Source organism: Rhodnius prolixus, unplaced genomic scaffold (genome assembly GCF_049639745.1).
Source record: "Rhodnius prolixus isolate KJV_2025 unplaced genomic scaffold, Rpr scaffold_2, whole genome shotgun sequence".
NCBI classification, from domain to species: Eukaryota; Metazoa; Arthropoda; class Insecta; order Hemiptera; family Reduviidae; genus Rhodnius; species Rhodnius prolixus.
The window spans coordinates 2,969,890-2,987,224 of NW_027411592.1; the positions used below are offsets into that span (position 1 = coordinate 2,969,890).

The window sequence follows — 17,335 nt, forward strand, 5'->3', positions numbered from 1 at the left end:
GTTTTTAAATTCATATATATATTATTTCTCTAGTCAATATCATACACAAATACAATCCTCTTCTTAGATTTTAAAACAAAAAACAAAAAAAATTGCTTTTAAAAAATAATTTTTAGTTGTTTTTTTTAAGCAAACTTAGGAATGGAGGTTTTTGTAAAACTGTTTGAAAATCAATTGGTTTTGTTTATAACAGAAACAAAAAATTTAAATAATCTTTGTTTGTATTTTTTTTTTAATAAGCACAATTTAATATTCAAAAGGTTATTTTTTTTTAATTAGAATTTTTATGATTTATTTTTTAACACCTATTTTTTTTTTCTGCTTTTCTAAAATTCCATAAAGAGAAAACTACGTATTTATTAATAGAAGTTATATTTTTTTTAAACTTTTAATTTTTTTTTTTTGATTATTAATAGAAATATTAAAAGACACAAAACAAAAATAAAACAAAATTCTCTGAAAATTTTAAGAAAGTTTTTTCTTTTTTTTTTTTTAAATATTACTTATTATTATCAAGATTATTTTACAATTTTCAAATAATAATTATCAAATGTTATCGACATGAAAGATAATTTTGTTTTGTTATCAAAACGATTCTCGAAAAAGTATTTTATTAATTGGACTCTCGATTTAATGTGGGAAGTATGAGAGAATTGATCTTTAATATGTACTGTAATCATGTTTTACATTATAATTAAAAATAATATAGTTCGACTTGTATATTATTTTGTAAAATAAGATGGCGGTTCTTCTGTATATATGAATTCATATAAAGAAAAAACAAAATAAATATGCAAATATCATTTAGGTTGATTTCATCGGATACCACCACCTATTTTCTTCTCTTTCGTCCAAACTCTCTCCTCTCTCTCTCTCCTCTTTCTCTCTCATTAATTATCACAGTCTGTTTTATTGTAATCACACGCTTCCTTATTAAGTCCTTCGGCTGAAAGTAAATCCTCTTCTACTACTTCTATTAAATCCCCACCATCAACAGAAGACTTTAACAACAGTTCATTGGAGTGATGATTATTCTGTTGGGAACTTTGCTGGCCAGCTGTAGCAGGTTGTAATTTTGGACGTACTGGTACTAATTGTGTACTTTCTCTAAACAAACATATATAAGTTTATTAAAATATATTACTGTTGCTTGTAAAAAAAATTATGGTAAATAAAAAAATCAGAAAAAAAAATTAATGTGTGGCTGGTGTTATGGACACGGCCGTGTGTTGTACGTGAATACGTTTACGCGTAACGGGTTATATTTTTTATATAAAATATTTTTATTCATGTATTTAGGATGAAATCAAGGAAACAAATCGGACGATCGAACACAATCTATGCCTATACAGTCCGTTGTCGATATAGAAACGATTTCATCATCCACTTGCATAATTTCAACCGGCCCCAGCTGCAGATATACTGGACACCGTCGTTGATCCGCTCGGTCGTATTCATTCTTTTACGTTCCTAGGTACAGCTTGACTCTGTCATATGGTGTTTTATTACCATTCGATTGTTCTTGAGAAGCCCTTTCCAACCGTATACGATCTCTGTATTTGGTTTTGGCTTTTCGACGCGTATAGGCCGACATTATATATTTTTGATATTTTTTTTATTCTAACACCTTATTCTATTCACTGTCACTATTTTACACTAATGTTTTATATACAATCGATAGATTGTGACTTCAGCTGACGATTAAAACTTAAACGAACATCGTAGCTTCTCCGAGTCAAAAGTTATACAAATTGCAAATCTCGATACTCAGCAAAATGATCTCAAAATGGCGGCGCTTCCCCCTCCACCGCGCGCAATGCGTCACAGTCCTCGCTTATCGTAATGAATTCTTTGATCCTTTGGCTATCCAGTGGTCTAATTTAATTTTGGATGTAGACGATAGATTCGAAACTATAATGCCAAACTGTATCCCCCTGTTATATTTGTAAAATATACTGTATATTTTGTTATCATTAGGTTTTTAGGATTGCCACCATATGATTCAAATTTAAAGACGTATTCACGTCAAAAAAAACAAACAAAAAAACACTTACTTGATGATAACATCTTTTTTCATGGAAGGTAACAATGAAGGTACCTTCCGGTGACCTGATTCTCTCTGGACAACTTCTAGTAAAGAATAACTTGGAAGCCAACACTAAAAAATGATAGTAAAAAATTTATGAGAAATAAAAATATATTTTTTTGTATTATTATTTCCTCTTCTTAAAACTGGTAAGTTCAAAGTGGTGTTGTTTAGTTGAGGTCCGAGCTGAAGGCTCAACCGAGTCGAGCTTCGACTCAAGCCTTCAGAGCTCGAGCCTAATAGCCCTCGAAGCTGGAGCTGTGAAGCTCAAGTTGGAGGCTCATAAAGTGTGGCCATTTAAAATTCTTAAGGAATGACGAGTAATCAATTTCAATGAGCAACGAACATTTTTGAAATTATTGTACTCATTTATACAAAACTGTGTTTGAAAAATTAATTAGCTGCTTGCATAAGTTAATTTTATTTTAAGAAATGAATTTATTAATTAGTACAACTAAAATGCTTCATATAAAAAACAAAACAAAACAAAAGCTCGAGCCTTTTGAGCCGAGCCTTGGAGGCTCACCGAGCTCTCTGTGAGGCTTCATCAGCTCGAGCTCTGACTCGAACCACCCACTGAACCCAGAGAGCTCGAGCGCTTAAGGCTCGAACCTTATAGCATTATAGCTCAGCTCTTGAACAACACTAGTTCTAAGCGTAGAATTTCAACGAAAATACTCGTTTGCTTAGAAACTTTTGGGGACCAAGTTCCTTGTATTACAATACAGTGATAATCACAAACTGATTAGCAACTGATCACAAAATTGTTTGATGGAACAAATCAAAAAGGTAACAACAGATGGTAAGCATTATGGAAGAATCATCAGACTAGCACCTGACAATATCAGTAAAAACGACCATCTCTTTCTCTCTGTCAAAAGGAAAATCTGTGTTCAACAAACAAATTACCTTATCCTTGTAGGCAGTAGCCACAATATTTCTATTCGGTTCTGGATCGTATGCAATGGATTCAACACCAAAATGTTCACAATATTCATGCACAAATTGGCGTTTAGCAGCACCCATCGACTGAAATGAGTAACTACGACTCTTCTGTCGAGACTGTAATTAACAAAAAGAAAAAAAAAGATAAATGAAATACTTTAAAAAAAATACTAATAATGAAAATTATTTAATAACAAAATAAAAAAAATATTACTGTTTTTGCAAGTTGTACTAATTGTGTCAGTTTATCGTGTACCATTTCACAAAAACGGCGATCCTTTTTAGCCCATTGTTTCATTGAATCAGAATAACGTGGATTTAATTTAGAACTTAAATCTGGATTGACTATTTGCAAACCGATGGCAAGACGTAAATTTCTTTCTTGTAATTTACATTCGTCATTACACTCCAATCTAAATAAATAGATAAATAATAAATATTAGTTTCATTTTATATAGAGAAGTTTTTTTGACAAAAACATATTTGTTATTCAGATTCGATCTTAGAAATTTAACAAATTTAACTCTTTGAGGCGCACGATTTTAAAGAAAATAAAAGCCCTAGTTGCACAGAATTTCTTTTATTATAAAAAAATGGAAATAAACATTCATTTCCATTATTTTCCATCTGTAATCATCCCTCTCAAGTAATCATCACTCTCGAAATACGAAAAAAAGAAAAGAAAAAATTAATACCATTTCAATAGTCCTTTTTTAGTGCGGGACGCTGGTATTGTATAATACCACTATGCAACTAATGCTTTATATGGTGTTCGTTCAAACACAACTTTTTCCCAAAACAAAACGGAACTGCGCACTGTTCCTTGAAATGTTTTAAGTTCCATGTTTTGACCCAATTTTTTATAAACAATATAATGAATTAACAACAGCTGCATCCAAATAATAGAACAGTATGCGGTGCCACCATTTTTTTTTACTATCGGTCAAGTTTATAATAAATATACAATTTGTTTTTCACTTATTTACGCATTTACCATTGGTGCATAGCACTGCCAACTGAATGAAAAACTTTAAATAACATATTAAGCTGTATGTACGAATAACTTGCAACTTTTCGAGGTGGGTTAAAATATATCCCACCATGCAGCAAAAGGTGGGACAGTTTCTAACCCACCTAGCCGCAAAGAGTTAAAGGGCGGGCCAGCTGCCCAAAAATCATCCATTACATCATCCAGAGTATTCTTACATGTCGACCAAAAATCAAAATGTCATCCGAGAAAAAAGGGAAATTTGCCTTAAAATTTTATTGAAATTAACCATTTCAGATATTGATTATTTATTTTCTAAGGAACTGGTTTAACAATTTTACTAAGTTTATCTTCTTTACTTCTTTGGGCTTAAATAGTATCAATTTTAAATTTGAACTACCCATTTTCTCCAGCATTCTCCATAATTCAGAAATATTAGAAAATTCATGTAATTAGCTTCTCTCATAAAAGTTCATAAAAGAGGTTATTCTTTGACCTATCGTAAGAATTGCACGTTGTTATACCGAACCAATTTATTGGTGGCGAGAGTTGTTTAAGATTTAACTTCTTTAAGGAGAGAGAGAGAAAAAAAAGCAATTTTCTTAGGAAAAGTATTCAACAAAAGTAGTTGGCCTTTATTTAATATTAAAGAAAATTGTTTAAACCATTTTCTTGTAAATTGTGAAAACTTGAATAGTTCTGAAAAGTTCAACTTCCGTTTGACAAAATTAACGCCTGTAATCTAGGAACCACTGAAAGCGTCAGTAAAAACAAAGTGGAATCTCAATTTTCAGATGTTAATAGAACATCTTCAAAAAAACAATATTTTTTAGAATCTTAAGGCAATCAAAATTTACACTCACTGTTTAAACTCAGCATCAGAAGTTAGGGATATTATTGAATGGAAACTATTTTGAGACAAATAATTACGCGTGTTTCCAAATTAGGACTTAAGTTTGTTTATTACTTACGTTTTCAAGCTCATTCTACTAGCTGCCAACGCTACATCGCTAGTATCCACAGACTTTCCAGCTCTCACATCGGCCATTTTAGCTGCAAGTAAGCTAGTAGCTATTCTTTTATATTCTGAAGAATTTTCAGAACACGTTCTTGTCACCGATCGACGTCCACATTCGCAAGTAACTTGTACCTGCCAAAAAAAAAAAAAAAAAAAAATTACAACCATAAGAAATGGTAAAAATAGAAAGTAACTCATTATTATAATCATGTCTACAATTGATTTATTACCTACCTTAGTCTGACAAGGTTGATTAGCTGGACAGGATCGATCCGGATGGCAAGGCGCGCCACAAGGATGATCACAGCCCGTTTGTCTGGGTGTGGTACACGGCTGGATACAAGGTCCAGTTGTATTGCATGCATCCGCATGGCACAGCCGGTTACATTTGTGACCGCAGGGTAGCGCTCGTCCACAGGCTCGACCGCAAGAGAATTCTCCCATGTGACAGGGTACGGCTTTTCGCAACTGGAAAACCACGGAAAAACAGAATTAAAACTGTAAATTTTACAAGATTTAATGGGTGAAATGTACAAAAAAATAAATAAATAAATAAAAATCTAAAATATACCCACAAATTTATTTAGTTTTTTAAAGTGACCAGCATTCGTGTTCAGCGAACTTGCAGACCAACTTAGCTAATTATCAGAAAACTCTTCTCATTATTAAATTGTAATTTTTACACTTATAGACAATTCATTTCAATGAACAAGCACAAAAAAAAAACTGAATGTAGCCGCAACAGATCTCATTAGTCAAATGCAATTTACCTCGTGTGCGCCAAAGCAGAAAGTAGAAGTGAGCACAGAACAGGGCGGACACTCCGGCCAAGAGTGACACGGGTGTAAAGGATGATGTCCGCAGGGGTGTGTCCGAGAACAGGGCTCGGAACAGGCTGGCGGACGAGTTCCACAAGGCACTGGCGGCATTACTACAGTCTTACCACACTCACAATGCAACTCTTCGAAACCTGGAAGACAATTTTAATATTTAAGTACTTACAATAGAATTACTTTAAATTTAGAATTTGTACTAAAAAAAAAAAAAAAAATAATAATAATAATTTAATATTATAAATACTCCCTGATAAAAGGATACTGTTAAAGCAAAAGGATCACAACTCCCACTAAAATCAATATTCCCTGAGAAAAAGTTTCAAACCGAAATAAATGGCAAAAGTTACGTCCTAAATCAATTTGTAACCCTTTTATAGTTTCAGGCTCAAACATGACTTCATAGAAAATAACAGAAAAAAAAAAACTCGAAAAAGTAGCTATTTTGATGAACAATCGTACTTTCGGCGGAATGCTACACTCCTAATTGGTGATCAGCATTTTTATTAAGGTTATAAATACTATAAAAAAAGTGACACGGCACTTTTATAAGGTGAGCTTAACTAATTAGTTAAAAGAAATATAAAAATTTGATACTAAAAACAAAACAAAAATTAATGAAACAAATTTTACTTATTGTCGAAAAAAAAAAAAATGTAAATATTAAGATGATACTGCTGGCAGACATATTTCTTTCAAAAAGATTTATTAAACTGCTATAACAGTTAGAAACCTTCTTGTTGGGGAAAATCATGCTATGAAGCCTGAATTATATTTAGATTACGAACCATTGAAAAGCTTAAAAAGTAAAACCTTACGAGAAATGTAAATATTAAATTTTTTTATAAAAATGTTTAATAATAATAATAATAATAATAATAATAGGTAATAATAATAATAATAATAATAATAATAATAGGTAATAATAATAATAATAATTATTATTATAATAGAAACAATAGTACATACTGGCTGCAAGGCAAGGCAAACAATGCCCTTTGTGGCAAAGTTGGGTGCATTTATGTTGACCACATGACAGCGTCTTGTTACATGGCATCGGACAAACATGGTCAACCTCAATGCAGCATAACTGGTTACATTTATGTTTGCCGCATGAACGTTTCTGTAGAAAAAATAAATTAAAAACAAAAATTATTCAATATAATTTAAACAACAAAGTACAAGAAAAGGGTTACTGCACTAGATTCCTTTATGGGGTTTCAAGTGTACCCTCACTTACTCAATATACACTGGGCCAAAAAAGTCTGTGAACACTAACCTAAATTTTATTACTTTTATTATTATCTTATTAGAAACTTCTTTTATTTTCAAATGAAATATACTATTCGATAGAGAGAAACCAGAATTTTTCATTTTATATTCAATCTTTTATTTTTGTTCAACAGGAATATCACAATTAAATGTTTAACAAAACAACACCCCAAACGAATGCAAAAAAAGTCTGTGAACACTTTGCAGAAATAAATCATTCTTACACATTGTACGTGAATTAGAAATTTTAAAAACTTGTAGGACCTCCTATGTTCCTAATCACTTCCAACAAGCGAGCTTTCATCGATCCTAATAATTTTGTGGTCGTCAATGTTGGAATTTTATCCCACTCTTCTAAAATAGCGTTTTTTAGTTGTTCACGGTTTCTTATTCCTCGTTTATTTATTTCGCGGCTGATTTCATCCCACAAATGTTCTATTGGGTTAAGGTCTGGCAATTGTGGAGGGGTGTTTAGGCGCCAGAGTGTATTATTTAAAAGCCATTCCCGAGTTTTTAGTGCGGTATGTTTCGGGTCATTGTCTTGTTGGAAGACAAACGTTCCCTCCAACCCTAATTTTTTTGAATTTTCTTTTAAATTGCGTCTTAATATATCCACATACACATATTGGTCCATCATACCATTAATTAGATCTAACTTGCCCACTCCTTTAGCACTCATGCACCCCACACCAGAATGTTGCCTCCCCCATGCTTAAAAGTAGGCTTCATATTTTTCATTTTCATAGCTTCATTTCTTTTTCGCCACACTTTTTGTCGTCAATCAGACCCACATACATTGAATTTCGACTCATCTGAAAAGATTACGGTTTCCCAGAAACTAGAAAGCTTAGAAACATATTCTTTCGCGAAATCCAATCGGCGGTTACTATTTATTTTATTGATTAAAGGTTTTTTCCTCGGGACTCGACCGCAATAATCGTATTCATGTAATTTATTTCTAATTGTATGTGGTGTTACGCTTACACATAACCACTTGATAATTCTTGACTGATTTTTTGAGCGCTTGTCCTGGGTTCTTCTCGAACAGACTTCAGAATTTGCCGTTTATGAAAGGAATTAAGTTTTGGTGGCCGTCCACTGCGTGGCCTACTAATCACATTTCCGTACTTTTTAATTATATTATGCACCGTTGAAGGGTTTTTTTGAACTATCTTCCCTATTTCTCGAATACTTTTTCTTTCATTTCGCAACGTCACAATAAGTTCTCGAATTGGTCTGGGAACTTCCATATTAGTGGTTAAATATGTACTAATTAGATTATTTATTCACAAAACTGACTGTAGTGGTTTCTACAATACAATAGAGAACTTTGAAACTTTATTCAATCGTTTTTCTGTTTGTTATCTTAATGTTTTTACATATTTATACAGCTGTTCACAGACTTTTTTTGCATTCGTTTGGGGTGTTGTTTTGTTAAACATTTAATTGTGATATTCCTGCTGAACAAAAATAAAAGATTGAATATAAAATGAAAAACTCTGGTTTCTGTCTATCGAATAGTATATTTCATTTGAAAATAAAAGAAGTTTCTAATAAGATAATAATAAAAGTAATAAAATTTAGGTTAGTGTTCACAGACTTTTTTGGCCCAGTGTATACATACTAAAGAGGCTATTTACTAACTATAAACCAACTCTTCAGACCCAGAAAAAAAAAAAAAAAAAAAAAAAAAAAAAAAACTACCTTAGTACATCGTTTCTGACATCTAGCATCAGTCGGAGAAGTAGTAAGTTGGGCGCAAGGAAGATCCTTAGCCATAAATCCGCATCTACACATCACCGGAGTCGTCATATCACAAGGTGGACATTCGCCTTCATGACAGAACGCTTTGCAAAAGTGGCGATTATCTGCAAAAAAAAAATATGTGTTTAAAATTATTAAAAAAAAAAACACCGCTATAAAAAAAACGTTTGTTGGTAACTGATTAAATGGATTAAGCTATTATAAACAATCCGTACTTTAGGTTAAATCAAAAATTTTAAATTAAGAATAACGTTAATATCCATAAATGTTGAAAAATACTTCGGAATTTATTAAGTACTCCCTCCTATCTTAAAATTGTCTTCGTTCATGCTTTTATGATTACAACCAGCGTTGGAGATGCGATAATACCTAGATGCGTTTTTCGAAGAATTATAAGATCCTGGTATAAGCAAGGTAAAGGGAGCAAGAAAGGTACAAGTGGAAGGTATGTAATGTTGAGATCTGGATGGCAATATGATGAAGTTGTCCATTGGTTTAGTCAAGCGTGAAAAAATGTTACACACCATCGGGTGTTCACTGGCTATTCGATGTAGTTTCGTCAGAGAACTGCTAGAAGTTATCCTAATGGATAGGAGAGGAATGTGTAGTCTTATAGAATTGTACGTATAGTACAATAGTGTTTACATAAAGCCTTTTCGTTTATAAGTGGGTGTTACAGTTGTAACTTCAAAATTTTAAGTAAATTATAATTAAAATAATATTCACCGGTTTTATAATTATGTCAAATAATAATAATAAATTCCTATGTAGATATAGGAATAAGTTAATCCGCATAACATCGAGACATAAGGCTTATTATTATGATATATAGATTTTATACTTTTAGTTTGTGGGTTTACACTATTAAAACTTCTACCAACCACTATACCAACTGTTCGTTGTTTAACATTCATAATTTGATATTTATTCAATTATCCAGCATAAATTATCACTTTAAAAGTTTAAATTTACTGATAAAAATATTTTTTAGTAAATTTTTTTGCTTTCCAGACCCGGGCGATACAACTTCATGTTAAATCCCCAATAGAAGAACAGAGGTCAAAAGATAATCACTTGGTTCTCCACAGGGCAGCTCTTTGTTGCAAACGCCTTTGCACAGTCTAATGGAATCTGTACAAACTGTACGTTCGCCAGGAAGTAGTTTTTCCTTGCCACACGGGCAAGTTTTCACAATAGCTGGATCTCTTGAACACTGGGGGCAATCACCAGGATGACAGGGCAACGGGCAAGGATGTAGACCGCAAGCCAGCTGTTTGGGGCAAGATTGATCACAACTGTATCTAGGCACTCGGTTCTCTTCAGTGATGCGCAGATTTCCATCACAAGGTAGTTCACGAGGATTTCTACCGCAATGGCATTCTGCAAAGTAAAAAGGATAATTACTCAAATTAGTAATCTTCAAGGATTAAAATTGGCCAGCAATCTTGCAAAATAACACTCAACCTTGTAGGATGGTCTTGGTGCAAGGCTTACAAGGTCCTATATGGCAAATGTCCAGACATGAGTGTATGCCACAGTTCAGGGATCTTCCACAGATATCAGAACAGAGGATGTCTACAGTAGAAGAGCACAATACAACTTGACTAGTACGACCACAGCCGCACGATCTGTAATCAAAAAAATTCAATACACAATCAATACTATTGTACTAACCAGATTTTTTCCAACAAGTTACAACATGCTTCCTTTAGAGCTGTCTTCTTATTTTTTCTTAGGCGTTTCTAAATAGCAGCGGTAAAAGCAATTAACACGATTTATTTTAATTTTTTTTAAAACCAATTACGTGAAACTAAGAAACCATAAACTTGTAAGCGTAAAAAACAAGTAAGCGCTTAAATTTACCTTTCAACATTAGCACAACATGCTGGACAAGGCCCGGGATGACATAGCAGAGTGCAAGCATGAGGACAGCCTTTGGTTTTTCCACAGATTTGTCCACAACAATGGGGAGTTTCCCCTCGTACCTGTAAAATGTTAATTGAATCAATAAGTGTAAAATATATATACATGTTTTAAACAATACAACAAAAATAAAAAGATAGACTAACCCATTCTGGATTCACAATTTTTCCACACATGCAGAAATATTCAGATGGTATAGTTTTTGTCACATTCTGACAAGCAGGACATCTCCAACCGTTTTCTGTATATAAAACGAACAGAAAATTTAATAAAGTAATTGCCATTTTTTTTTGTCAGGTGGGGATTAACGTCCAACTACCAATTAGCAGTCGTGGACGTGGTTGGAAGCACATACTTTACTACTGACATCTTTTCTAATAAATAAAAAGTTGGTATAGGCAGGATTCGAACTGGGTATCTCCCATTTACAAACCCAGGATTCGTAACCACTAGACCAACACCCGTATTTATAACATAATTAACAAATTAATTGTTACAATAAATTTTCATTTAAATGGGAATGCTTCTGTGAAATTTTATTTATGAATTACCATCTCTAGATGACGAAGCCCACTTGATCGTACATTTCAGGTGGAGTATATTTTGACAATTTGAACAAGACCAGACGGACTCACTTTGTCTAATTCGTTCACAGCACACCAAACATTCCAGAGTACCTCTGTATAACTGATTTGTAAGGCGCTCCCGTTGATCAGAGACTAGGTCTTCTACAAGATAATAAATAAATAAATAAACATAAAAAATAAAATATTCTTTAATTTTGTTGTGTACAAATAAGTAGGTCTGAAGAATGCTCCATAACAACATATATGCTGTATATGCTATATTTAAAACTTTTCAGTGACATGGATGGTAAGTTTATGTGAAAGAAGTAAAAATTTCGCATCTTCTATTTTCAGCCACTCGAAAAAAAATTCAAATTCCAATAAATTTAATTTCAATAACTTAATAGAGATTAATTAATTTTTTTTTTTTATTTATCCTTTTAATGTAATTTCCACCTGTACCTACAGGGTACAATAGGTAAATGCGATAAGTGTATATGAATAGCGTGGCAGACGTGAATGACGGTCATCCAGTGATGGCCGCCATTAGTCACCCAGTTGGTCACGGGGCCAACGGCGCTTCAGCCATCTTCGAGGATTGGAGGGTAGTGTAGTTGAAGATAAGTTTGCAGCTAAAGGGGTTGCGATGAAGTGAGAGTTTTTGGTGAAAAAAAAAAAATAATAATTTTAAATAGAGAATTTTAATTCGAGCACCATCATCTTAGGACTTGAGTCTCTCTTAACATATAAGCTTTCAAATATTTCTTACGGCTAAAAACGAAGCTTTCAATCTAGACATAATACCTTTATTCTTGTTCCTCTTTTCATCCCTAGCTTTCCAATGATTATGATTATAGTTACCAGCGTTTTCTCTTCTATAAAAAAACATATTAAATAATCGATTAAGCATAATTAATGAATCCCTTCACAAGACCAGCTTATATTAAGCTACAAAGTACCTATTCACTGAGTTGTTTTTTGCCTTGAAAGTTCTGCCAGTAATTCTTACAGCCCCTGAGGAAGTTTTCGGACTGTCTGGTTGTGACTGATAATGGTTATCACCTTTCTCATTTTCCTGTTCTGCATGATGATTTTCAGTAGTAGTTGCTGATGAAGTTCCATTCAATAAAGAAGCAGCTTCTGATAACAATTTTTGCCTACCCTGTGATTTAGCTTCCCAGCCTGATGTAGTTGAATCGTTGAAGTTAGAAGTCTGGTTACTGCGTTGATAATTATTGTTCTGATAACCACTAGAATTGTAAAATAGATAATTTATTTAAAAATATATACACTAATAATAATTTTAGGGCATTAAAAAAAAAATTAAAGTGGGCTCCTAAATATTTTGAAGGCTTTTTAGAATAAAAAGATTTCATAAATAATATAGAACCATACAATATTCAGAAAAAGGAAAAATTACAGGAGAGCTAACCTCTTCATCACTCCTAAAGAACTTCGCTAAAGCAAAGTTTCTTTATACTTGTAGGTCTACAAGAGAAGAGCAAAAGTTAAATTGATTCTATTTTAAAAATAACTAGAACAGTTTCAGCGAAGAGATACATCGATTTTGTTCCAAAACCTTATTGTGCATTCCCTGGTAGGTTTTTTTTTAAATTCAAATAATAACATTTTGGAATTTTCAGTTTTTAAGTTATGTAGACACACACACATATCTGATCAGACACGATCAGGAGTTTATTCCTGGGGTTTTGAGCTTTTAAAAGGCATCTAGAGGATATTTAAAAGAAATAGTATAGTACTTGCCTGAGAAATCAAATTGTTCTGGATTGTTTTGATGTGTGTCTGCACTTAGGTATTAGTTATGGTAATTTAGCATTTAAATCGACCGATTTACAAGAGATTTACTCAACTACACCAAATATATATTCACAGCTAAACAATGGAAATCTACTTATTAAGTCGCTGTAATTTGGTGTTCAAATTCAATCCTTTTTATTAATCTTTAATTTCCCCACAAACAAAAAAATTCAAGAATTATAACTACTAAACTATAAATAAACAAATATAACTTATCAGTGGCTTCGTTTATCACAAAATATCTATTTTTTTATAATTCTAACCTGTTTCAGATTTTCAACCACCATTACACAAATTGGTGATGACGCGCTGGAACATTTGTAAGTATGGAAGTAAAACTTTCTCCATACAAACCTGATTCAAACCCTGAAGATGGCAAAAACTCCGAAACCAGTCAGAATTATAACGCTATCAAATTAGTGATAATATCCCTGTGCATTGCAGCTCCAACCATGTACTTAAAAAAAAAAATTACCGGAAACCTTAGTTAAGTTTATATTTACTTGGTATGATTGTTCCACACAGCCTGACTTCCATTGCCATTTCCTCCGCCACCACCTCTCTGTCCATAGTTCATCTGTCTAGGATATCTTTGAAATCTATCTACACCACCATTTCGACCGCCGCCAGATACTCTGCCAGGATTGTTCGAAATAGTACGCCTGTTATTACCGCTCACATTCGCCACATTATTACTATACTTTGGCACAGCACCTCCATTATTACCGGACCACATTCCATTTCGGTTAGGATTATTAGGCTGAACCTTTAAAGAAAAATTTAAATATTAATTTTCTCAGCAAATATGATTAATTTAACAAATCCAAAGTAAAAGACCTTTTTTTTACTGACCATCGGGGATGGAATTCCAAGACCTGGAGGTGGCCTAATCACTGGCTTTACTTCTCTTCTAGGTTCTTCTAATAAGGGAACTGATGTAGTAGTATTAATTTGATTATAACCACCTCCACTACAATTAATTCCAATTGGTAATTGTCTAGCAGAGTAATCCCAATCTAATAACATATTAATCTAGTAAGAAATACTCGCATGACACAATTTCCATCTCATATTATAATCTGTATGGGGATATACAGTTCAGTGACAAATTCCTGGGACATTTTTACAATTCTAGGAATTTTACAAAAAAAAAATCTAAGAATATTAAATGAAAATTACGAATATTTTCGAGACGAACAATTTTCATTTTTATGTTCATGAAGTTTAATTTTTCTACAAAGGAGTACAGTATAGAATAAATTTTAAAGTACAATTTAGCGCTGTAGGCATTACCTACATAAATTTCGAGAGTATCCCTAAATATTCTTTGAAATAAACCAATCCTGTGAAATTAAATACCGCAATGCACTAGATACAAAACCGCAATGTCGCGTAATCGCCTGGGCGTAACTTCACAACAAAGAATCTCATGTGTTCCAGTCTTTGGAATTGTTTTAAAATAATTAAACTTTTTAAGTGTGGTCGTACTTTTAGAATAAAAATTAAATAATAAAAAAATGGTTATTTTATGAGAAACAACATTGATATTATAACTGTAAAGGTTCTAATATAGGTCTACACAAAATTTTAGTAGCTTACCTCCTCCGGATTCGGTTCTAGGATTGCTATCCCGAGAAGAAGGGAACACCATTGTAGGTACAAAATCAATTTCACGAAAAGCACCATCAGTCATATTGTTGCAGTAATATTCCTCAGCTGATGGAAGCGTGCTGCGTTGATTAAACTGATTGTAAGTAGCAATATTCCCAGCGAGATCTTGTGGTTGGCTAACAACATTGCTCATGTCACCATAAACTCCAAAATAATTGTTGAAGTGAGACTGGCCAACAAACTCATTCCCAGAAGGCACATAATCCTGATAATGAGTACTACCATTTGTATTGCCAATAGCGCCGCTGTTAACCCATTCCCAACTAGCCATTTCTTTTAGTTCACTCCTCAGTTCGCCACTTCAGTTCGTGCACTACTATTATTTGTAACTGAACGAAAGGGATACAGGATATACCTTATCTTCTTAAATCTTAGGTAATTTATAAATAACAATGAAGTCGCTCTTTATAATATTCCATAAAATTAAATCTGAAAGAAAGTAAAAAAACGTGCTGTGAGAAAAATAGTGTAATTTCCTGGCAAAGATGTGCAATGACCAACGTTTACTACATTAATGTTTGCAGTCAATGAGCCCAAACTCGGTGTTAGTGAGGATGGACTAATTTAAAGTCTACTTTAAAATTTGATTTAAATAATTAAATATAAAGCTCATAACAATCAATAACTGTAAGAGATGAAATAACAAATTTTAATGTTTAACTGAATTCACTAACTGTGTTGCAATCTCTGAGTTGCAACATAAGACCGTAAGCATTTGGAAACCATCAAAGGATATTAATCGAAAACAATGTAGAAACCCTGGACCGCAAAAAGCAGAAATTTCGTCCAACATAACAAACGAGTCAGCACAACAAGCCTCTTTTGGTACAGTGCTTAGGGAAGGGCAATATTTTAATCTAAAAACCATCCATATCAAATTAAACCAAGATATTATAACTAAGGTGAAAAATTGTTTAATTTTGTACTTTGTAGCTTACGCGCAGCTTTCCTACATATATTAAAAAAGAATTTATTAGTAAAAATTTGGGCATAATATTTGCTTATTGAATACTGTCAACAATTTTTTTTAATGTGATACCCAATTATCAAAACATAGGTTTCAGTATTCTCAAGAACTGCTAAACTTCCATACGGAGATCATAGGTCCGATTTCAGCAGTTTTTCTCTTCCTAAAACCTTCTTACTGTTCCAAATTAATCATCGTCAAAGAAGATCATTTTTATTTTTATTGATCAACTAAGCAGAGGTAATTAATCTATTTTTCTAGTTCAAATAAGGAAGATAAATTTACTTTGGCCTAGATCTTTAAAAACCACTTTGATACCTTTTAAAGTAAGTATTCTTAACAAATAGAATGATTTAATTTTTTGAACAAATGTAAAGTAATTTCAAACATATTAAACGTTTATTTTTAGAATTTTAGGTTTAGAAGATTATTTGAACGGAACCAAGAACTTAAATTTTAGGTTAATTACAATAAAAATGCAATTATCATTGAACCTTCACGATAAATGAAAATAAATAGGAAAATTTCGAATATCATACGAAATAATTCTAGGCAAATATAATAAATACAAAAAACAAGTAGCATTTTGTTTGTTGCGAGACTTAACCTTATGTTTTAAAAATACTTATTATTGTACTTAGATTACTGTACCTTAGATACGGCTAAATGGATGAAACCAAATGCGTCATATTTACTTCATGAAAATAAAATAAAAGATATGTATACGTATGTGAAACAAAATTATCTGTATTTATCTACAATAGATTAAAGTGCTCACCTCTACTCAAAAGATAAAGTAAAGCTGTAGAATTTTTGTTTCAAACTTAACAAATATTTAAGAACAAAACTTTGGACTAACAAACCACGGACATATTTAAAATATAATGGCTTATAGAAGTACTCAGAATATTTTTAAACCCGTATGGTACTAGAAATTAGAATCTAGACCTTATTCTAACAATTAACCAATAAACCAACAAGAACACTAGCGCCGAAGAGTGCAAGTTCTTGAAGGGCGTTAATTCAAATTTAAATTATCTTACCTGCTAAGAATTTAATGTTTTTAATTTTTCAGTCTTAGTTGTTTTGGTTTCTTATTTAAATTGTTTATTTTTTTTCGGGTCTCCAAGAGTGCCTCTGAAGAGGCCCTTTTGGAGATCTGCTTTCTTTCTTTATTTAATTGATGGAACTGTTTTCCTGGAGAATAATTTGTATATATAAATGCTGAAAATCCTTATATTATTCTTAATAAACACTGAAACTGTCACATTGATTTCAAAAAATCTATCATCCCCATACTCATAGTCCTCTACACCATAGAATTATCAAAAATATATTCCAAAAAAATTGCCTAGGAAATTCATTCTGTTGGAAACTTATACTTTTGCATTTTTGCATTTATTTTGAATTAAATTAAATAGAAATCTAAAAAATTACTTATTCATTTTTTTGTAATAGAAAAAAGCAATTAACGTTAAACCTTA

General features: G+C 32.3%; 1 protein-coding gene across 3 annotated transcripts; it reads right to left on the reverse strand.

The window, feature by feature from the left end:
• Position 1: 1 nt before the first annotated feature.
• Positions 2 to 17,301, reverse strand: stc (nuclear transcription factor, X-box binding stc). Of its 3 annotated transcripts, XM_074120447.1 has the most exons (21): positions 16,630 to 16,815; positions 16,503 to 16,545; positions 14,813 to 15,313; positions 14,066 to 14,229; positions 13,717 to 13,979; positions 12,355 to 12,645; positions 12,200 to 12,270; positions 11,381 to 11,557; positions 10,976 to 11,070; positions 10,770 to 10,891; positions 10,371 to 10,534; positions 9,981 to 10,286; positions 8,847 to 9,010; positions 6,840 to 6,993; positions 5,808 to 6,007; positions 5,272 to 5,505; positions 4,991 to 5,169; positions 3,246 to 3,444; positions 2,996 to 3,148; positions 2,055 to 2,158; positions 2 to 1,107 (listed from the first exon to the last, which is right to left on the reverse strand). In XM_074120447.1, exons 3-21 carry the CDS (start codon positions 15,153 to 15,155, stop codon positions 891 to 893), a joined length of 3,600 nt encoding a protein of 1,199 aa, XP_073976548.1. In that variant the 5' UTR covers positions 15,156 to 15,313; positions 16,503 to 16,545; positions 16,630 to 16,815; the 3' UTR covers positions 2 to 890. The 3 variants fall into 3 exon arrangements, with proteins under 3 accessions (XP_073976548.1, XP_073976547.1, XP_073976549.1); XM_074120446.1 differs by lacking the exons at positions 16,503 to 16,545; positions 16,630 to 16,815 and adding an exon at positions 16,895 to 17,301; XM_074120448.1 differs by lacking the exon at positions 16,503 to 16,545.
• Between the last annotated feature and the right edge of the window lie 34 nt (positions 17,302 to 17,335).

Excerpts from the sequence above, each read along its gene's own strand:
- stc (XM_074120446.1), bottom strand. The coding sequence starts at position 15,155 with ATGGCTAGTTGGGAATGGGTTAACAGCGGCGCTATTGGCAATACAAAT. Across the intron at positions 6,994-8,846 it reads GTCAGAAACGATGTACTAAG|AAACGTTCATGCGGCAAACA; the intron begins GTAGTTTTTTTT and ends TTTTTTCTACAG. Across the intron at positions 2,159-2,995 it reads CTACTGCCTACAAGGATAAG|TGTTGGCTTCCAAGTTATTC; the intron begins GTAATTTGTTTG and ends ATCATTTTTTAG.